This window comes from Falco naumanni, chromosome 9 (genome assembly GCF_017639655.2).
Source record: "Falco naumanni isolate bFalNau1 chromosome 9, bFalNau1.pat, whole genome shotgun sequence".
In the NCBI taxonomy this organism is placed as follows: domain Eukaryota; kingdom Metazoa; phylum Chordata; class Aves; order Falconiformes; family Falconidae; genus Falco; species Falco naumanni.
In genome coordinates, this window is record NC_054062.1 from 34,264,982 (window position 1) to 34,285,023 (window position 20,042).

Consider the following 20,042-nt stretch of genomic DNA (forward strand, 5'->3'; position numbering starts at 1 on the left):
GGGGCTGTGACAGTCCAGGACGTGACCCTGCGGCACTCAAAGCGTTCGGGGCAAAAGGACACGTCGCTTCACGCGTTCGGGTGTTTTTGCCGGCGTGCCGCTCCCCGCGGCGGGCACAGGGCGGGCACGGCGGGCATAGGGGGCCCGGCAGGACGGGCACGGCGGCTCCCGGGGGGGACCCGGCGCCGGGCGCGTTGCGGGGCTCCCCCTGGTGCCCGCAGGTCCCCACTGCAGGGCAGGCTCGGCGGCGGATGCTGAACGTGGCTTTTCCATCCCCGCCTGGCAGCCCCTCTCCTGGCTCGGCTGTGCGCTCCCCTCCCCGGCCGCACGGGACGGGGTAGGTGATGATGATGATGATGGAGGGGGGGGGGCTGAGGCCGGCCGCAGCCCCCGGCAGGCGCGGGGCGGTGCCGCCCCCGCTCCGCCCCGCCGGGCCGCGCCCCGCTCCGCCCCGCTCGGCGCCGGGCAGCCCGGCAGTGTGGCGAGGCGGGCGGGCAGGCAGCGCCGCGCCGCTCCGCTCCCGGCCCCGCCGCCATGCCGCCGCCCGGCCCCCGCCGCCCCGCCGCCATCCTCCTGCTGCTGCTGCTGCTGCTCCGCCGGGCGCTGGCCGCCGCAGGTAGGGGGGCCGGGGAGCGGGCAGAAGTTTTCGGGGCGGGGGGTGGGTGGGCTGCCTCCCCCTCCAAGAAAAAGTTCGCTGCGGTTTACCCCTTTTAGGGGCAGCTGGGCGAGGGGGGGGGGATCCAACCTTAGGGCATTTATTTCCTTTTTTTCTTTAATGCAAAGGTTGAGGGGTGCGCAGGGGAGCGCGGTCTGGGCGGGGGGAGCCGGGCCGCCCTGCGCTCCGGGGGATGCTCCGGGGGTGCGGGCTGGCAACGGCGCTCCCTGCCCGCCCCGCTGCTTTCTTATACATATATTTTTAATATATATGATTGGGAAAAGGAAAACAAACCGAGCCCTGTTTGTAGTGTCGCCGGCTGCGATTCCCCAGCGGGTCAAATAAGTAATTATTCAGCCTAGATAATTTTTTTTTCTGCCTTTTTATAACCCTAGCTATTGATGGCCGGGCAGTTAAGTGGGCTTTTCCTATGGCTCTTCAAAGTTTCCTGTGCGCAACCCAATCTTGTGATAGAGATGCACTTAAATCCAGCCCTTCCGTTGGTAATCCCAGCCACAGACAATAAACAGAGGCACGTCTCTCCTGCTGCCCTCTCTCGTTGGGACTCCTGTGATCAAATTCAGCCCTTTCCACGATATTTTTGTGTCCCGTCCCGTCGTCCCCCCCCACCCCGGTACTCGTGAACATCCTCTGCATCTCAGGACTTTGCCCTTTATCATCCTTCGGTAGTGGCAAAGCAAAGGTGCTGGCGTTTATCCTCTAGTTATAAAAAGATGTCCTCAAGTGTAGAGCTCAGAAGTGGAGCCCTATAAAGTTTGATGGCTTTTAGAGGCTGGAAGAGACCATAACCGTAACTGTCTGGGCTCCGGTGATGGGCAAGGTCGTCATCCCCGTGGGAACTCGGAAGGAGAGCCCGTCGCTTGCTTCCCGCAGCTTCTGGCAAGGGTTTGAGGACGCGTCGCAAAGCTGCGTGCAGCACAGATCGGTCTTGTTAGTAGTTAAAAGCGTCTCCTGACGAGCTGATTTTCTAGGAAAATGAACCAAGCCTTCTTTTCTGAAGCGTAATTAAGGTGACGAGGAATTTTTGGGAGGGAGTTTAATTAGATTAATATTTTTTCTGCCTCTGCCACACAAAGATCTAGTGTGTTTCGGCAAATGGAAAACAGAAATGGCACTATTGACTTATTCAGTGGCCTGGATGTTGCTGCAGCAGCATCCTTCAGCCAGAAGAAACTCTCCCTTGCTGGAAGGGGAGAGATTTGAGAGCTGGCAGCTGGTGTCCCGCTTGGCCGGGAGCAGTGCTATGCTGTAGAGGTGGGCAGTGAGGGGTCTGGGGGGTCGACACAGCGTGGGGTGCAGTGGATGGCAGGGGCTTCGGCAGGTTGGATTAGCCAGGCTGCTATGGGTCTGGCTTTTGCTGTGGCCAGGTGGCCTGGGGATGCTGGGGTGGGGTGGGGATGTTACCTGGGTTGGTGGTGCTGGACCCCCATGCCTGTCCCATGTGGTGCTTTTTTGCATGCACCAAGTTCATGCAGGGGTTGAAATAAAACTGGGCAGGAGGGAGGGGATGAAGAAGAAAAAACAAGTCAAACCTGACTAAGCTGGATCAGTTTGAGTCTGGGGAGCTTTCTAAAGGCACGCTGTTAATCTGGCATATGTAAATGTATATAAAGTTTTTAGCGGTAGAGCTATAATTGGTGTTTCTCCAGGAGTGTTGTGTAGAAATTGCATGAGGTGGTGCAGAGGAGAGAGCTGAGATGGTGCTTGGCTCCGGTGATAATCTGTTCCCTGCTCTGCCCTTCACTGGTTTTAAGGAGGGAGGGAAAGGCATCACCCGGGGAAAAAAAATTCTCTTTTAGTAACAGAGAATGTACTTATTGTTTATGTTGGGTTTTGCAATAGTGGGGAGGGGGGGGAGAAGTGTTGTTTTTGTATTGGGGTTTGAAACCCAGGAGCAGACAGCCCACTCATCCCCAGGACGGCTGCTGTGCTCTCCTCTGCTGCTGGGGGAACCCCAGCTCCCACCCACATCCCCCTCTCCCGCTCCTGGGGCTTTGCCTGCTGGGCTGCTCACCATGCCTCGTTCTGCTTGTGTGTGCTACGCTCAATAGGAAAACAACTTGGTGTGAGGATTTTGAGCTTGCTTGAGGGCCTTTCCCCACGATGCTGGCTGCACAGAGGTTGCAGAAAGGCTGTTGAAACCCAGAGGGTGATGATGTTGAAGGGGGGGCTTAGGTGACAAGGGTGTTTGCAGGCAGTGTGACACTGCCATCGTGGTGAAGGGCTGTCCTTCCATCCCTCTGCTGTACCACAGGAAAACACCTGGGGAGGGAGAGAGGGGGGATATCGACGCTGCTGTTCCCCACTGGCGTGGGTCACGGGCTCATGCACGCCGGTAGCAGACTGCCTGCCTGCCACTGTCATTGCGTGCAGGTGGCGGGGGAGAGATGCTCCAAGACCTGTTGCTCATCAGCAAAGCCTGCCCTTGCAGGAGGTGGAGGCTTGCTCTCTTGAGGACAGCGGTATGTGGAAGGATCTGCTCTGGCTTTTTGTCCCCTTCTCCTTTAGCTTCTTGGTTATGGAGCCCTTTCTCTTTTAGAAGTAGGTGATGTCTGTGCATGATAGTGGCAGAATGAAGTAGTGAAACAATGAAAAAAGGAGATAAATGGAAAAGTACTATTTTGGAGAAGGCAGAATTTCTTGGAGGTGATAGCTGGGGAGCAAGGAGAAATCCAGATTGCATTTTTTCTGCTTAGAAATCAAAAGTGCACTACTGCTGACCCAGTAAGCAGCTTGGAGAGTCCAGCTGCGTCCTTTATCTCCTCTTCTTTGTAAGGTCCCATGGGTCCTTTTGGTGCTATGTATGCTGGCTCCCTTTCTGTCCCTGTTCTAGCTCAACAGGAATAATTAAAAAAAAAATAATCTGTATTTTAGGTCACTTAAGTGAGCCAAGATGATGCAAGGAGCTTGGTTTTGCTTCCACTTCCAGCAGCAGCAGCACTTTCAAGTGCTCAGCCTGTGGCTTTCTCCCTCCCAGCATGTCTGGGTTCGGTGGGATCAGCCTGCCAGCCCCGTTAGTTACCAGAAGAGTCGGTGAGCCAGGCTTCCTTGGCCAAAGCCAGGCTTGCAAGCTGGTGCCGGGGAGGCGGCAGGAAGTGCCGGGCTGCGAGGTGAGGATGGAAGGGGCTGTATGGAGTCTGCGAGGAGTTCATTACAGCAGATGTTGGTGCCGTAAAGCCACAGGTTCCTGCTGTTTCCTATTCACTTATATCCTCCCGGCTTTAGCGATGCTAATGCGAGTGAAAACATTTGCAGGAGCAAAGCGGGGGAGGCATAAATCACCAGCCCATTCCCTCTGTCCCCTCCTGCCATTCCACCCGTGGGTCTTGCCTTGGGAATCGGAGCTTAATACGGGTGCAAGGGATGCCTGAGCCGCTCGCTGGCTGCCATCAGCCCCACTGTGGCATTTTGAGGCCCACTGCCTCTGACTTTGGTTTTCCTTAATATGCAAAGCTGTAATTTGTTGTAATCAGTTGTATTGTGCAAGCCACCCCTGCTTGTGAGTCAGAGCGCGGTGGCAGTGAGCTGACACAGCCCTGGCCCTTTGGATGCTGGGTTGGGGGGTGTCTCTCTCTGGTGGCATGAAGACTCATTCCTCCTGCTGTTCACACTGGGGTGAAGGGAGCTGGGGTGACCCTTCCCTGGCTCTGCCAGAGCTCAAGACCTGCAGGAAATGCTGTGCGAGATGCTTTTCCCTCCAAACCCCAGAGCCTTTGTGGGGCCCCAAGAGTGATGAACCGGTAACTTTTGAGTGATGCGGCTACTTGCCTTAAGCCAGGGCACTGGGAAAAAATCCTGTATGACCTGCAGCGGGGCTGCATTAGGGCTGGGAAATGCAGAGCTTTGACTTGGGTGAGGCAGAAAGCCCCATAAAACTGTTCTGATGTCTGGTTTCACACCCGCCCTCTGAGGGACCTCTCTTGGTAGGAGCCTGGAGGCCCCTGGCTGAATGCAGCACCCTCCCTAACACTCCCTAAATCCTCAGTCTCACTGTCCCTGCAGCCCTGCAGGCTTGGCTGATGCTTGGATTTTTACTGTTGAGGCAGTTTTGGAGTGTGGCTTTCCTTTTAGCTCGTGCTGCGGTCTCAGCATGGAGGGTGATGTTCTTGAGGGTCCCGGCTGGGTTTTGGTTTAAGTCCATTTTGGTCCCGTTGGGGAGCAAAATGCTAAAAACGGGGGCTGTGTGCACAGGGGAGACTGGGGAGCCAGAAAGCAAGCAAAGCATCCTGGCTGCACAGAGTATTATTTTTGAAGCCTCCTGGTTTTTCGGAGGCCTGACTCACGACACAGGAATGCACTGGGCTGGCAGCCCTGGACCTGCTCCTCAGCAGAGGGGAAGAGCTACCTTCTCCTCCTCCCGAGCCCGTTCCCCATCCCCTCTCCTCCCAAACCGCTGGGCTGGGCTGGTAGCAGCCACATGGTTGCTGAGCTTGGATTTTTAGGGGATTTTTTTCCCCCTTTGCTATTTGCTTTTTCATGTAGGAGCTGCTTTTTTGGTTTTTTTTTTTTGATGGAGCTGGGGCAGCTCAGCGGGTCATAGCAAGGCAGCTCTGGGTTGCATTGGGTGGTTGGAGGCAAGGGAAAGGCAGAGCGAGCCCTTGAGATCAAACACGAGCCAGGCTGGGAAAGGCTGGGCAAAGCCACGCTGGAAAATGAGGAAAGGGAAGGGAAGCAGGAATTATTTAGCACAGGGCTTGCTCCAGCGTGTCCTGCATGCTGCCTTTAATCTCCTGCTAGTCCCTCCCCGCTGCAGCCCGACACAGCCCCGCTTGGGTCTCCTCTGCTCCCCACTGCCTTTGGCTTCTCCCAGACCTGCTGGCTCGCCTCATCCTTTTTTTTTTTTTTTTTTTTGGGGGGGGGGTGGGGTGGGGGGATGTTCCCTGTGGCAGCGAGCTCCCCCAGACCCACGTTGGGTGTGTTATCTGGGTTAGGTTTGCAGTTAAACAGCTGGGGGTGGTAGGTCCTGGTCCTCATCCCCAAACTGGGGCTCCAGGTGCTGCTACCTGGTGTAACTTGGTGGGTGTTGAAGCTGTAAGCCTTAACCCAAACTTTTGGTGGTTGGGAGTGTACCTTGGGGTAAACCTAGTAAAGGGACAGTTTGGCTCCCTGTTCTTTCAGTGTTGGGCTCCATGGAGAAATTCAGATGGGGAAGGGGAAGAAGTATGCAAGCGAAGCAAGCCACATGCCACCGCAATGCTCAGCGGCAGGCAGGGTGTCTTGCAGCTCAAGAGGGAGAAAGTGTTTTTGTCTTTGGTGTGGACTCTGTGTCCCATCTTCCCTTGGCCCATGGGCTTGGGCTCTGCAGGGTCTCTTCCCTCGCCTCCCTGCCTGGAGCATCCACAGAGGCCACTGTCTTCCCTCCTCCTGCTTCAGCCCTGAGGCCCTCTCCAGGGGGGACTGATGACCAAGCACCTGCTTGTTTAGGTGCTGGGAAATATTCCCTTCCCAGCTAATACATTTCTGGCCTTACCCTTTGCTGTGAGGAGGAGGAACTACCAGGTCCCAAGCCCGGGGGGTGGTTGCAAAGCTTCCTGGGGCACGTGCACAGGGGTGGAAGGCTGTGGGGCAGGAATTGTGGTGACACAGGAGTCCCAAAACTGGGCTGTGACCATGAGACAAGGCTTCTTCCTGGAGCTGGATTTGTGCAGGCAAAATATCGGGACGTGCATTCCATTGCCTGTCATGCAGGGCTTGGACTGGATAGAGGCGGCTGACATAGTCCCCAGGATCTAAAAAGCAAATAAAGCAAATTATCTGAGTCAGTTTTTTCCCCTTTAGCATTGCTTAAGTTTAAAGGCAGTGCTGGTGGTTTGATATTTATTTTTTTTTTTAAGTTTTGTTTTGTTTGGTTTACCCTGGGAGATAGAGGACACAAGTTAAGATACTTATTAAAGAGTAATATACCTGGTTATACAAGAAGCAAACTATGCAGAACTCCAGCCTCAGACTCTGCTTTTCTTCTGCTTACATTTGGGGTCCGGGCTGTCCCTTTCTCTGGAGGAGTGAGTCTTCAGGTAAGGAAGAAGACCTATATAGATTTGCAGAGCATCTTTGTGGGTCGCCTTCTCCCCCTTCATACCTCTTCCCACAAGTCTGATGAGCAGCAGCCCATATACATGTGTATATACACACATATAGCACATCTGCCCTCACTTCTCTGCTCTATTTATTCCCATAAGAGCCAGGAGGAGGAAAAGGGCTTATTTGCATCGTGAGTGATCCCTTCCATGGCCAAATACCCAGGGCTGCAAGCATCGGCAGTCATAATTGGTATAAACCCCTCAAGTGAGACACAAAAGTCAGATCCCGGCATCCCTTATGCTTCCGGGGGGTCCCACTGGTGTGGTTTCCTTAAAGGTCCCATGAGTAACCTTTTATGCCCACCCCCCCGGCTCCCCTCCTTCACAAGTCTGTGCCAAGTGAGAAAACTGAGGGATTGTTTCCTTTTGAAAGAGCGTGGAAAATCTCATTTTGAGACGCTTAATGCATATTAGATCCATCTGCCTTTCCCTTGAGTGGAGGCCACCACAGGAGGAGAGGTGAGGGCTTCTGAGTGCAGATGTCCAGCGCCCAGGCAGGTTTTGGGGCTCTGCAGAAGCGATGCTATGGGTGGCGTCTTCGACTGGAGGATCTGTGCAGGTGGATAGCATAGGATGCGGAGCAGGGAGGGAACCCCCCAAAACTTCCATAGAGGTGGAGAAATGCTCTTGGTATTGATGTCACTGCATGGAGGTGCAGGATTGTTTTGGATGGTCTGGCTTGCCCTAGGGATGGGATTCAGCACACCTTGGTATATTGAACCAAGTGGCTGTCAGGTGCAGGTAAAACGTGTGTGAGGGGATTTGAGTGCAGGGGGGTGCATAGGGAACACGCTTGTAAGGCATGATGATGCTTCTTCCCACCAGGCATCCCTCCCCATTGAAGTTGTATGGAGACAGATGTGGTGGCTGTTGAATGATAGGAGCCTTGCAAGGGGGAGGTTTGCACTGGGCAGGGAGCATGGCTAAGATGAGAGCAAGATTTTCTCCACCCTGACTTTGTCCTGCTGTTGCTTTGTGAGTCTTTCCTTTTGCAGAGCGACTTTCCTCCCTGAGAGCTGCCACTGGCCTGGAAATTATCCCCAGTTGCCCCCTTCTTGCCACACTCCCTCCTCGGTTGGCAGCACTTGCATGCCTCTACATGTCCCTCTGCATGACTTAAGGAGTTGTATGGGCTGTCCACCTCTGGGTGGGCTCCTCAGTGTATCCGCGTCTCCTGGGTGGTGGTAGGGTGGAGGGACAAAACGTTGTAAAATATACCCAGGCTTCCCGGCCGGCCGGGTGGCTTGCGGAGGCGGGAGGCTATTAAAAAGGGTTGTGTTGCATTGTATAACGTGGGAGTTTTCCTTAGGCAGGAGGCTAGAGAGCCCAGAAACTCCTCGGGACAGATTTAAATGGGAGAAGGGGCACGCCTGGGATGCAGTGTTGCTGTCTCCTGTCTGAGGTTGCTGTCAGCGGGTGTCCTCAGTGCTTTCTAGGCTGTGAGATTTTGGGCTTATTCGTGACCAGTGACACAGATGAGCACATGCACCTAGCAGTGGCTGAACATGATACCAGAAGTTTAAAACGAAGGCACCAAGAAGGTCCTCAGCAGCAGACCTTGCTTTGTTGACTGTGTGGCTTGCTGGTGGATTTACGTGGTGTGCTGGGAAGTGGTAGTTCTTCCTTTGGGTGTTGGTGACCCCCGGTTGGAGGACAGAGTAATTGGGACAGAGGAATGGGGCTTCAGGGGGTTTTATGGAGATGGATGAACAGAGCTTCCTTCCACTGGGTTCATTGGCCCTGCCTCTCTGCCATCTTGAGGGGGTCTTGTCCCTGCCTCGCATGGTCTGTGAGCGGGGGCTGATCTCCTCTGCGTGCCTGTTATCCCCTGTGGAGACCTCACCATCCTACGCTGTCACCCGGCTGCGTTATTGGCTCTGTCTGTTTGGGTTGGCTTCAACAACAGAAGGAGGGTGTTTTCCAGCAGCCAGAAAGTGGTTGCTATTTAAAACAAGCAAAAAAAAAAATAAAGCGATCTGCTGCTTGCTTTTCATCCACGTAGCCAAATGGAGCCGAGCAAGCATCCCCACCCTCACCTGGAGGGGCATCTCTGAAGGCTTTGCAGGGCCTGCAAGTGAAGCTAGTAATTAGTGCTGGTCATGAGGGTGGATCTTGCAATGTGGCCATGCTGTCTGCTGTGGTCTGGCCTGGGGCCATTGCCTCATTTCAGATGGCCGCTGCCCAGGTGTGGGATCCCAGCTGCCTCCCTCCACCCCTGTTTATCCCAAACAGGCTGGGGATGCCTCTCGAGGTGCGAGTACCTTTGCCTCCCTGCTCGGCACAGCTGTTCTTACAATTGCTGGATGGTGCTGTGGTGTGCCAGCACTAGAATATCATTTTGAAAGTTTTTCTTTCCCCTTTGACAGATGTGAAATGTAGAAACATGCTTAAAATTAAAGCATTGCTCCAAAGTCCAATTACACTGCAATTAAAAATGATCAGTGGTCTGGGTTGCTGCATTGGGTACTAGGCTTCTTGAAGGGTTTTCTCTTCCAGCCTATCTTGGAAAAGCTTAAATGTCCTGACTGTTCCGCTTTGAGACCTGAGCGGAGGACATCTTCCTAGAGTTGGCCAGGTGTTGCTGAAAATGTGCATTAGGCTGGAAGTGAGCTGTTCCCAGTGTTCGGGAGCTCCTCAGTGGGGCTGTGACATCCCTACATGGCTCCGTAGCATCTCCTCTGAGTTGCACCAGTCTATCCACTTTGGGAACAAGCACTTGGTGACATGGTGTTGCTGCTGGGTGCATGCCCAGCTCTGCCGGCACTGCTGGGGCTGCGGGCTAGTGCTTCGGGCTGGAAGGAAGAAGAGGTGGCAATTTGGGCTCCCCCGCCATCTCCACCCATACGTTTCCACCTGGATCTCCAGTTCCTATCATCTTCCCCCGGCCTTTAGGAGGAGACGCTTGACTTGTTTGTGGAAGCACGTTTTCCTGGAGGACACGTGATGCCAGCGGAACATCATTTTGGCTGCTTTTCTGCAGTCAGAGCCCTGCAAATGCCTCCTTCTGTGCTCTGGTGTTGGCACTAAAGGGATTTGTTTCAGGAGAGGGGATTTGACAGCACAGCTGTGCAGCAAGGAGCTGCTTGGGTGACCGGGGTCCGGAGTGTGATGGTGCCGGGGTGAGGGCTGCCAATGGCTATAAAACTTTACTCCCCCTTTTTAGTCCCTCTTTTTTTTTTTGCACATCTGTCTCTAAGTGATTTGCTACCAGTGAATGACTAGTCTGTGCTTGGGTGAATCGAGCAAGGCTGGGAGGTGTGGCTGTGGAGGCTTTGCATGTTAAAGTCCCACTGTGGTGCCATGGCTCGGTGGCCCAGTTTTGGGTTGCAGGAGGTACAGCCCCACCGTTAATCTCTGTCCTGGGTCATGGGTACTTTGGCTACCCTGTTAAATATACCTCAAACAAGGTATTGAGGCACATATTTCAGACTCTGAAATTTATACACGAAGATAAAAATGTTGGCTCTGCCCAAAGCTGGAAAAGCGAGATCCAAAAGCTGGGAAGAGGGTTGGGTTTTGTTTGGGCTGAACAGTGACTAACAAGAGTTGAGTTTTTAAAACAAATGCTTGGGATAAACTGGTTATGCAAACTGGGGCAAATTGGGCAGGTTCCTTTGTAGTTTACAACAAAACCCCAGGAGTCTGGGGCGTGTTGGGGCTGGTCCTGCCGGGGATGGAAAAACCCACACGCCAGCTTTGCAGATGGGGTCCCACCTATCGGGGAAGGATCCTGGGGGTGAGTGGTAGGGAAAGCCACAGGTTACTGTGAGGCCTCATCTGTCCAGCTAAAACCTTGAATAACGCCAATCCTAAAAACACAACAGATCAAAAATAGATATATTTTTAAAGTGTGGTTTTAGAGTACCTGCTAAGGGGAATTCATGCTGTGCTCGGCTCCAAGAAACTGTCAAGCTTGCTTGTCCTGTGCTGCTGAAAATATAAAGATTCAGAGTGTCTTTGGGTTTTTTTGCTGTGGCGTTTATCGGCCATGGCCAGGAGGATGGTGTGGGGTACGCAGGCGCGCCAGCAATGCTCGGTATGCTTTGCAAAGGCAGTTGGGCTCACAGACTGCAAGGCTTCTGGTTTCTATCACAGCTTGTGCTGTTTTGGCCAGGGGCATCCATCCATCCATCCATCCCACAGCCCTCCCAGGCTCTGCAAGGCTCCTCTAGAGTGTGGTGTTTTAAGGATGCTAGAAAAAGGAAGTGGGTACGAAGGCCCTTGTGAATTTTTAACTTCATCCTGCAGCGCAGGCTGGGGGAAAGTGGTGCCTTGCTTGTTGGTAAAGCAAAGTAATGCTCCGTAAAAATCCCTCTTGCCATTTCCCACTGGATCGGTCCTCTGGCTGAACAAAAACTGGCTTAGGCTGCCATCGTCTTTTTACGGGGAAAAGCCTGGCTGCTGGATGAAGCAGAAAATTAGATGAAAACTGCCTAACAAGAAAAGAAAAGATGATTTTTGCAAGCAGAGAGGGGGAAAAGAGGAAGTGAAGTTGCTGTTAACCCTGCTGGCTTCTAGTGCCTGCCCTTCGAGCATCCTCCGACCACCCGCATCCTGCAGTGCCTGGGCATTGCTGTGCCCGTTTGCTGTCCCTGCATCCTAAGAGATTGCTGCTGTTTCTGGCCTCTCCTGCTAGCGGGGAGGCTTGAGCAGGGCAGCTTTTCGGTGGTCTCAGGCTGGCTGGGGAAGGCAAAGCTCCGCTTGCAGAGCGGGTTTTTGTTGTGCACGTGCTTGCTCCCTCCCCCTTTCGGTCTCCATATCCCAATGACACACTAGCTCTGTTTTCATTAGTATTTATGGACTGGCTATAAGAGGACGCAGCAGATCCACCCGGGCTGTTAATGACCCCTGCATGAAATAGCAAAGCCCACTTAGCAGTCTCGGCCGAGGAGTTTTACTGCAGCCTCTCCCAGTCTGCCTGTGACTGTCTCCTTCCCTTAGAGAGTGACGGGGAGGGCTGCGGGCACAATTTCTTGCTTAAAGAGAAAAGAGCTTGGATTTGTGCGCCTGTGGGAGGCGGGGAAGGAGAGTGTGTGTGAGTCTATGGAAAGTATAGGGGGGAGAATGTAAACCATATGTTTCTGCGAGGGTCAAGTTGCAGAGCAAAACCAGTGGGGAAGCAAAAGAAGCTGGAGTCCTGCAGTTTGGCTGTGCTTTGCATCCCGGTAGGTGTGGGGGGGTATCCAGCGTGTCCTACTGAAGGATGATTTTAAAAAACCAAACCTACCCTAAAAGCTGATTTGGCTCCCTGCCTGGCACTCTGTGGTGTCACTGCTGTCCCATGTATTTAGGGCTGGAGTCCAGGACTGTTTCCAAGCCCTTGGGGCTCCTATAAATAAATGGCAGCGATGCTGGGAAGAAGCTTCACTGGGTTGCCCTGAGTTCAGGGTGTTTGCAAGTTTTATAGGAAGTGAAGGGAAGAAACTTTTTGCAGGGAAGCGAGTGCCTGCAGCTTGCTGGAAAAGCACAGTGGTTGGTGTGCCTTGCACCACATCTGTCCTTGTGCTCTCCTTCCAACTGTGGAGAGGAGAGTCGGATGAAAAGATCCATTTTTCCCTTCTTGGAGTGGAAAAAGTTATGTGCAAGCATCCCAGAGAGTTGTATAGACTTCAGACCCAAGCAATATGAGCTAGATTGAAGTGCTTTTAAAAAGAAATCCAAAAATAGGGGGAGTGGGGAGGTCCCACAGTAAACTGTTTTAGCTGGGAGTCATCTTTTGTTTCCAAAACTAAAAGCATGGAGACAATGTCTGATTCCCTGACTGGCTCTACGGAGCTGTTTGCAACCTGTCAGCTTGGTAACCATCTGCTTGCAGCCCGCAGGGACCATGCTGTATATGGGATACAGGAGGAGAGGCATTGCTGTGCCCCCTGCCCCACGAGCAGCTGTGGGCTCCAGCCCCTTCGCAGGAGGGACTATGGGCACAGCATCTCCTTGGTCCATACATCAAGAGGAGCTCCTGTGCCTAAGACACCAAAAATCCCAATGGATTTATCTTTTGGCTGTCTGGCTTATTTGGGGGTTTGTTTGTTTGGGGGAGATTCCTTTTTTTAGCTTCCTACAGAAAATCCAGATTTTTTTTTTCCAGTAGTGCTGTTTGTGTCTGCAGCCCTCCCACTCTTCGACTCAGAAGTAGATGTCTTGCAATTAAGTGGCTGCCTGATCAGGAAATTAGCGATGAAGTTTATATCTAGGCGAGCTGGTTGGCCAGTGAGAGGATCTATTAATATCCCACTAAAAAAATCACCAGCATAACACTTGCCACCTACTATTGGGGAACACAAATGCCATGTGGGCGTGAATATTTTGAGCAGCAAATCTACAGGAAAGCAGGTTTTGTTCTACCTCTTAACGGACTGTGTCATTTTTGCTGAGATGGAGTACCTCAAAATACAGCAAGGACCAAGAAAAACGTTGGAAAAACCTTTGGCAAGGTGAGAGAAGAGTGAAGAATGCCTTCAGGTCATGGCAACAGGTGCTTGTCGGCAGATGACCTTTATTTGTTGTGGAAGGAAAGGTCCTTCACTAATGATGGTTGAGTGGCTGAAGGGGAAGCAGGAAGAAAGCATCCTACACCTGGGGCAGCTAGGGAGGGGGGGTGAGCTTCCTTGTAGCCTGTGCACATGCTTTGGAAGAAATTGCTGGGCATGTTGGATGTGGCAATTTCTTGTGGCTCGCCTTGCTGTCATGTGTAAAGAAAAAAGGGTTAAAAAGGCATTTATGTAAACTGTGGGGTCTAAAGGTTGGAGGAGTTTGGATTGTCACAGACCTTTGGGTCAGGGATATTCTGTAGCTTTGGCTATTAATGTTTTTTGGGGAGCAGCAGCCTCTGACCTCTCTGAAGATGGAGCATCAAGGGGAAACGATTGAGGGAAAAGAGCATCTTCCCATTGGCATGGTGCCAGCTGCTTCTGCAGGTCCTGAGGGTCTCTGAGGTTTGACCTGACTGGCATTTGCCCCTAGATATGTGCCATAATAAACCTGGTCCTTGTTTCACTGGGAGAGTGACCTCCTGGCTTGTCCCAGTCGAGCTGCCTAGGAGCTGCTTTAAGCCAAGAGGCGCTGAGCCTGGGGAAGGGCTGTTCTGGGGCTGGGTCACCTGGGTGTTGAAATGAGTCCTTGTCCCCTGGCAGAGGTCACTGTGTTTTAAACAATGTTGTTTGCAGGGACAGTCTGTTAATGAAGTGCAGAAGGTAGCTTGAGAAATCATTAGGAGGTTCTCAAGAAGGTGATGAAAGTGAGAAACTGGAGTTAGAAAACACATTTTTGCTTTCCTTCCAGTACCAGGATGTTTATTCCAGATAAGACACGGGTCATAGAATGGTTTGGGTTGGAAGGGACCTTAAAGATCACCTAGTTCCAACCCCCCTGCCATGGGCAGGGACACCTCCCACTAGACCAGGTTGCTCAAAGCCCCATCCAGCCTGGCCTTCAACTTCCAGGGATGGGGCATCCACAGCTCCTCTGGGCAGCCTGTGCCAGTGCCTCACCACCTTCACAGTACAGAATTCCTTCCTACTAACTCATCTGAATCTACCCTCTTTCAGTTTAAAACCGTTACCCCTTGTCCTGTTGCTACAGGCCCTACTGAAAAGTCTGTCCCCATCTTTCTTATAAGCCCCCTTTAAATACTGAAAGGTCGCTGTAAGGTGTCCCTGGCACCTTCCCTTCCCCAGGCTGAACAACCCCAACTCCCTCAGCCTGTCCTCACAAGAGAGGTGCTCCAGCCCCCTGATCATCTTCACAGCCTCCTCTGGACTCGCTCCTACGGGTCTGTGTCCTCCTTGCGCTGGGGGCCCGGAGCTGGACTCGGTACCCCAGGTGGGGTCTCGTGAGAGCAGAGCAGAGGGGGAGAATCGCCTCCCTGGACCTGCTGGCCACGCTGCTTTTGATGCAGCCCAGGATGTGGTTGGCTTTCTGGGCTGAAAGGGCACATTGCTGGGTCTTGCTGAGCTTCTGGTCAACCAACACCCCCAAGTCCTCCTTTCTGATGCAGAGAAACGGCATCCCTTTTAATAATAACAATTTTTTTAAAACCCACAAAAAACCAAACCCAAACTTCTGTATTGAAGCTGCTGAGAATGTGACTGCCCCTTGTGATGTTTCACTGCTGAGATCATTTCTGGCTGAGTTAATCCACTCTGGAGGTTTTAGTCTCAGTCTGTATGGGTGAGCTCACAATCTGAATTTTTTCAGGGAGAAGGGGGAGGAAGTCCCAACAATTTTTGACCAAAAAATAAAACAAAGCTATGGAGAAACATCTGTGGGGAAAAAAATCTTTCAGGTTTCTGGGTGAATTGTGATCTGGAGCTGCTCTGCTGTAACTGTAATTTTGCACATACAGATAAGTGAAACAAGAAATGCAGACCATTTGGTAAAAGAACATTAGCAAAAGCTGGAACGAATTTCTCTTCTTTTCAGAAATAGGTAATAGGCATTATGTTTGGAGTAATTCCATGAATGTTTAGTTAGAAAGAAATTGACTCTGTTCACTGTATTACAGTAGACCTTTGGAGAAGATACTAAGTCCGAAGGAAGCGGGCTGCCACTGGGAGCAACTGAGACTCAGAGCAGGGCTTTAATTTTGGTGGTGTATCAGTGTAATAGTATTGTTTATAAGCTTCTCTTCCCACATGAAAGCAATGTTGCATTATCCTGGTTGGTCCTAAAAGCAGTGAACCAGCCAGAAGAGGCTTGATTACAGAGCAGCAGCTCTTTCTTCCCATCACTACAAAAGAATAAACAATAGAAACCGGCATCCAGTTTGAGCTCCAGTAATGCAGTGCTTTCCTTCTGGTGGTCATGTCACATGCTGCCTGAGTAATTCCCATCCTTGTTCTGCCTGGAAAACCGGCCTCAGTGGGAGGGAGCAATGGCTGTGGCTGGGTGATGCTGGGATCAGGTGCCTTGCTGTGGGTGCTGACTGGTGGAGATGGTGCTACAGGTGGTCCTTGGATGAGACCTGGAACTGCAGGTTTGAGGAAGGTGGTGGCCTTCAATGTGCATCGGAGTGGTGGTGCTGCAGAGCTGCTGGGTTGTTGGTTGGGGGTTGTTCACCTCTACAAATGGGGAGCGGTTTGGCTGGAGCCTGGGGTTTGCTTGGAAGAACAGCCTGAGGTGTTGGAGGAGGAGCTTGCAAAAGCACCTCTGTGATCACTGCTTGCTTGGGCCATAAGCTTGTCATCCATGCATGGGGGGGGGTTATTAAGGCATGGCAAATGTTGAATGAAAAAAAACCCTCAAAATCCACAAGAATAACTTGACCTGTGAGTAGCTGCAGGATGTGTGGGGCAGCCGGGAGCTGCACAGCCTCTCCCTTTTGGATGTGGTGCCTGTTGGTCAGGTTACCATATATCCGCATCTGTGCTGCTGCTCGCCTTTCTAAGGTGCTTTGGAACTAGGACAGGGTTTTCTTTCCAGCTTGTTTTGTTCTTGGCTTCCCCAGCTTGGGCAATTGTCATGGGATTTAACAGGTGAATGGAGAGCAAGTGATTGCTAAGGAGGAGAAGGGGGACTCCTCTAAGTTTGTGTTGCAAACTCCATCATTGCACAACGCATGGAGAAAACTCCGGCAGAGTTATTTCTTAAAAAAAGCAGCAACAGATCGCAGCTGGCTTGCTTTGATCCAGGCATTCCCAAAGAGCAGTGTGGAGAGAAATCTGCAGCATAAACCTCACAGCTCTTTGTGCCTGGGACAGAGTTGGTTTGGAGTTACAGGGAACAAAAGAAGTGGGGGTGGGGGGAGGAGGTGTTGTAAGATGGGTATTGGGACTGGGACATAGCAGGGGAGGCAAATGGGGCCATAATGAGCAAATATGTTGTTGCTGATGTTTGAGGGTGCTGGCTCAAAGCTGGGGAATATTTCACCAGACTGATGGTGGTGTGGATGCCGATTTTTCCCACTTCTCTGCAGTTTTAAATGTGCAGAAGACAAACTTTCCCTGGATGCCTTGGTAGCAGGAGATGGGCGCCCAGCATCAGCATCCTCATGCTTAGCCCCCAGCAGCATGTGCCAGGGACGCTGCCTGTCCCGCAGATAAGCCCCAGACCTGCTGCCACCCCCCAGCCTTTGGCATCTGTAGTTTTTTAACCTTATTTCCCCCAGCTCATTCAATTTACAGTTAATACTTTTTATATGCTGAAGACTTACGGTTCAGCTTGACTGTTATCACTGCAGTGTCTGCTAAGTTTTCTGCCTTGAAGCCCTGGAGAAGCGCCTGTTCAGGGTCGCAGCAATAGATTTTCCTCCTCTTTCTCAGCTGCCCAAGAATAGTGTGATTTTTACTTACTCCTTAACTGAGTGGAATTACTTTCATCAGGGGAAAGGAAAACGTCCTAGGCAGCATTGTCCATAAGGCTTGTGATGCCTCTCTCTCTGCTTTCATAAATTTGTAAATGGATGGCAGGACATGCAGTTAGGAAAGAATAAATCTCTGATTATTTGAATGAACTTGGACCATATGAAGAAAGTGGCAGGGAAAGGAAGAAGGGTTTGTCTCTGTGGATTGTGGAGCTGGTGGCCTGATCTTGGGTGTGGAGGTGATTTGCGGGTGGTGGAGAGGGCATGATGGTTTTATGTGGATGATGTAAAGTGGGGAGTGGTGGAGGCAGCAGGATGTTGTGTTTTCCAAGAGCAGAGATGCTGAAGCATCCCTTTCAACAGGCTTGCGATGGGGCTTGGCACTGACCATCCTCTGATGGCTGTGAGATGTGAAGTGCAATGCTTAAATAGAAGGGTTTTTTCCCCCAAGTTGGCATCTTGCTGTTCCTCTTCCCACCCTGCTCCTGGGTCTTGCTGGTAGGATGTGGTTGCAGTGGTGGGATTGAGAAGTTCCCCAGGACCCGTTGCATGTGGGGTGTGGATTGGTGGGTTGTTTGCTCAGTAATAAATGAATGGCTCAACCACCCATTGGGATGTGCCTGAGCAGCTGGAGGGATTTGTGGTTTACAGTGGTGTCAAAGTGGGCATTTGGGTCAGCTTTACCCAGGCAAAGTGAGGATGTGGTACTTCTGGAGCAACCCCTGCCCAAACCATGAGCTAAAACATAGGCAGTGGGGGAATGTGCCACCCTCCTGTCCCTACAGGGAGGGTGATACAGGGTCCCCATTGTACTCTGGTAGGCAGGAGGAGATACCGTGTGGTGTGGTGTAGAGGAATGAAGGCAGTGGGCTGATTAGCAGTGATAATATGCAGCTGTGGCCTTGCCTCAGCGGCAGTGGGTTGATTGACATGGATGATGTGCAGCTGTAGCTTGATCCTGCTAAGTAGTTAAATGGCACTGAGGAGTGTGGGATAGGTGGTTGGGTCTCTGGGGGGAGGAGAAACTGTGTGGACAGTAGAATCTGACCGACAGTAAAAGCCTTGTCACAGTCTACTAGTTTGTTTGTGCTGCAACAATGTGGGATCCTGAGCATCTGTGGAAGCAGCCTTGTGTGTGTTAATCAGAGCTGCTTGCGCCTCCCCTTTCAAGCTGTAATAGCCAGAGCTGAGAGAATCAATCCATATCTATTTAAAGCACTTCAATAAATAAAGACATGAAATAAAGTTGCAATGGCCCTCCCTGTATTCTCCCCCTGCCTCTGGGATTTCTCTTCCCCCTCCCTGCATTTGCCTCTGGATGCACCCAGAGGCAAAGGTGAGGAAGGAATGGGGACTGTCAGGAGTCTCCTGCCTTGGGTGGACAATCCACACCTTGCAGCAGTGGTCTGGAGCCATGGCACCCACTGGTGCTACTACCTGTGCCTCTGGCAAGCAGCAGCCCTGTCTCGTTGGCATCAGCAGGGTGATGGCAGCAAGGGGGGCAGGATGCACTGAGCTGCTTTCATCACCCCAGCAATGACGGTGGCGGGGGGGGACAACGATGACACACTTTCTTATGGAGGTTTTATTAAAGGCAGCTTCCCTACCTTCCCTGACTCGGGGGAGAAGCTCCGATGGTGTGTGCACTTTTTTTTTTCCGTGGCAGGGAGGTGACAAGTGGGAAGCTGGCATTGCAAGCCCTCTGTAATGCTAATAGGAGCTGCAGGTTGGCACTCCCCGGAGGTTGTTGGTTGGTTGGGGGTTTTTTGTTGTGTTTTTGGTTTTTTTTTTTCTTCCCAAAGACTAACAAGGGAACACTTGTTGAAGGATAAAATTAAAAAGCCCATGGCGGTTTATTTTGAGGACAGTGTGTTTGCTTTCACATCGTGCTGGAGGGAATTGCTCTGCTACTGTCAGCAAATAAATAAAATAAGAGCTTTGTTTTAAATTAGACTTTCTTCTGGTAGCTAATTAGGCGAGCTGATACCTGCAGTTGCATTACCTAGGCACCAGCTGTACCGTGCATATTTGAGGCATATGGCTGGTGTCGGCAGCTTCTAAACTTCATTAGCCCCTTATTATTATTTTTTAAAATATCCCTTTAATTGGATGCAAATTCCTCGGGGCTCTGATGGCATCAGCAGAGACCTTCTTGGGTGAATGCCCGTGGAGCCAAGGGGCAGGTGCGGGTTCGCCAAGGGCGCTGGTGCGGTGCTTTCAGCCGCCGAGGGGAAGGGTCGGGACCCCTTGAAGCAATTTTTGGGTGTTGGAGCACCCAGCCCTCGCACCGGGAGGGAGCCCTGGCTGCTGCCCTGCCCGGCGGCAGGCGGGGGTACGCCAGCAGCTCGGGTTTCGCCGCCTCCCAGTCCCCCCGCTGCTGTCCGGCTGCTGGAAGGTCCCGTCGGTCCCGCCGGTAACGGAGATCGGCCCCGAGCTCCAGCGCCGGCGCCTGGGCACAGCGTGTCGCCCTCCTCGCCGGGGAGGAAGGCGCGGGGGGGGGGGGGGGGGGGCAGTCCTCCTCCCCTTCCCACCCTTAAAGGCTGCTCCAGGTTCGGGGGTCCACAAGCCGAGTCCTGAAGGTCTTGGCTTTTTTGGGGACGGCTCCAGCCTCGCCCCGCATCTCTGCGCTGGGGGAAGGGGTGGGGGGGCAGCCGCCCCCAGCCGGGGCGGGGGAGCGCGGCGCTCCCAGGCTGTCGCCTCCTCTGTCCCCTGGGCTTTTCCCCGCGGGATCAGCCCGGCCCTGGCTCCTCGCTCGGCTTTTCCTGGAGCCGGCCTACCCAGGACTTAACTTTATGGGGAAATTAAGCAGAGCAATTATCCCCGGGATAATTACACGGCCCTTGCGCAAGGCGGTGGGTGCTTCCGAGCCCCGCGGCCGCCCCGGCAGCAAGCGCTGGCGGCTGGGCTGCCCGGCTGGCTCCGAGCGAGGGGACCGAGCCGCGGCCACCCACCCGAGGGGGTCCCGCCGCTCCCCCCCCCCTTCCCC

At 52.7% G+C, this 20,042-nt stretch overlaps 1 protein-coding gene across 2 annotated transcripts in view; it reads left to right on the forward strand.

Annotated features, from left to right (window-relative positions):
- Positions 1-492: 492 nt before the first annotated feature.
- The window catches only part of UNC5B (unc-5 netrin receptor B), a 56,716-nt gene continuing 37,166 nt past the window's right edge, over positions 493-20,042 (forward strand). For both annotated transcript variants that reach the window (XM_040607330.1, XM_040607331.1), the window contains exon 1: positions 493-616. In XM_040607330.1, the coding sequence (XP_040463264.1) occupies positions 535-616 (82 nt within the window). In that variant the 5' untranslated portion in view covers positions 493-534. The remainder of the gene's footprint in view (positions 617-20,042) is intronic.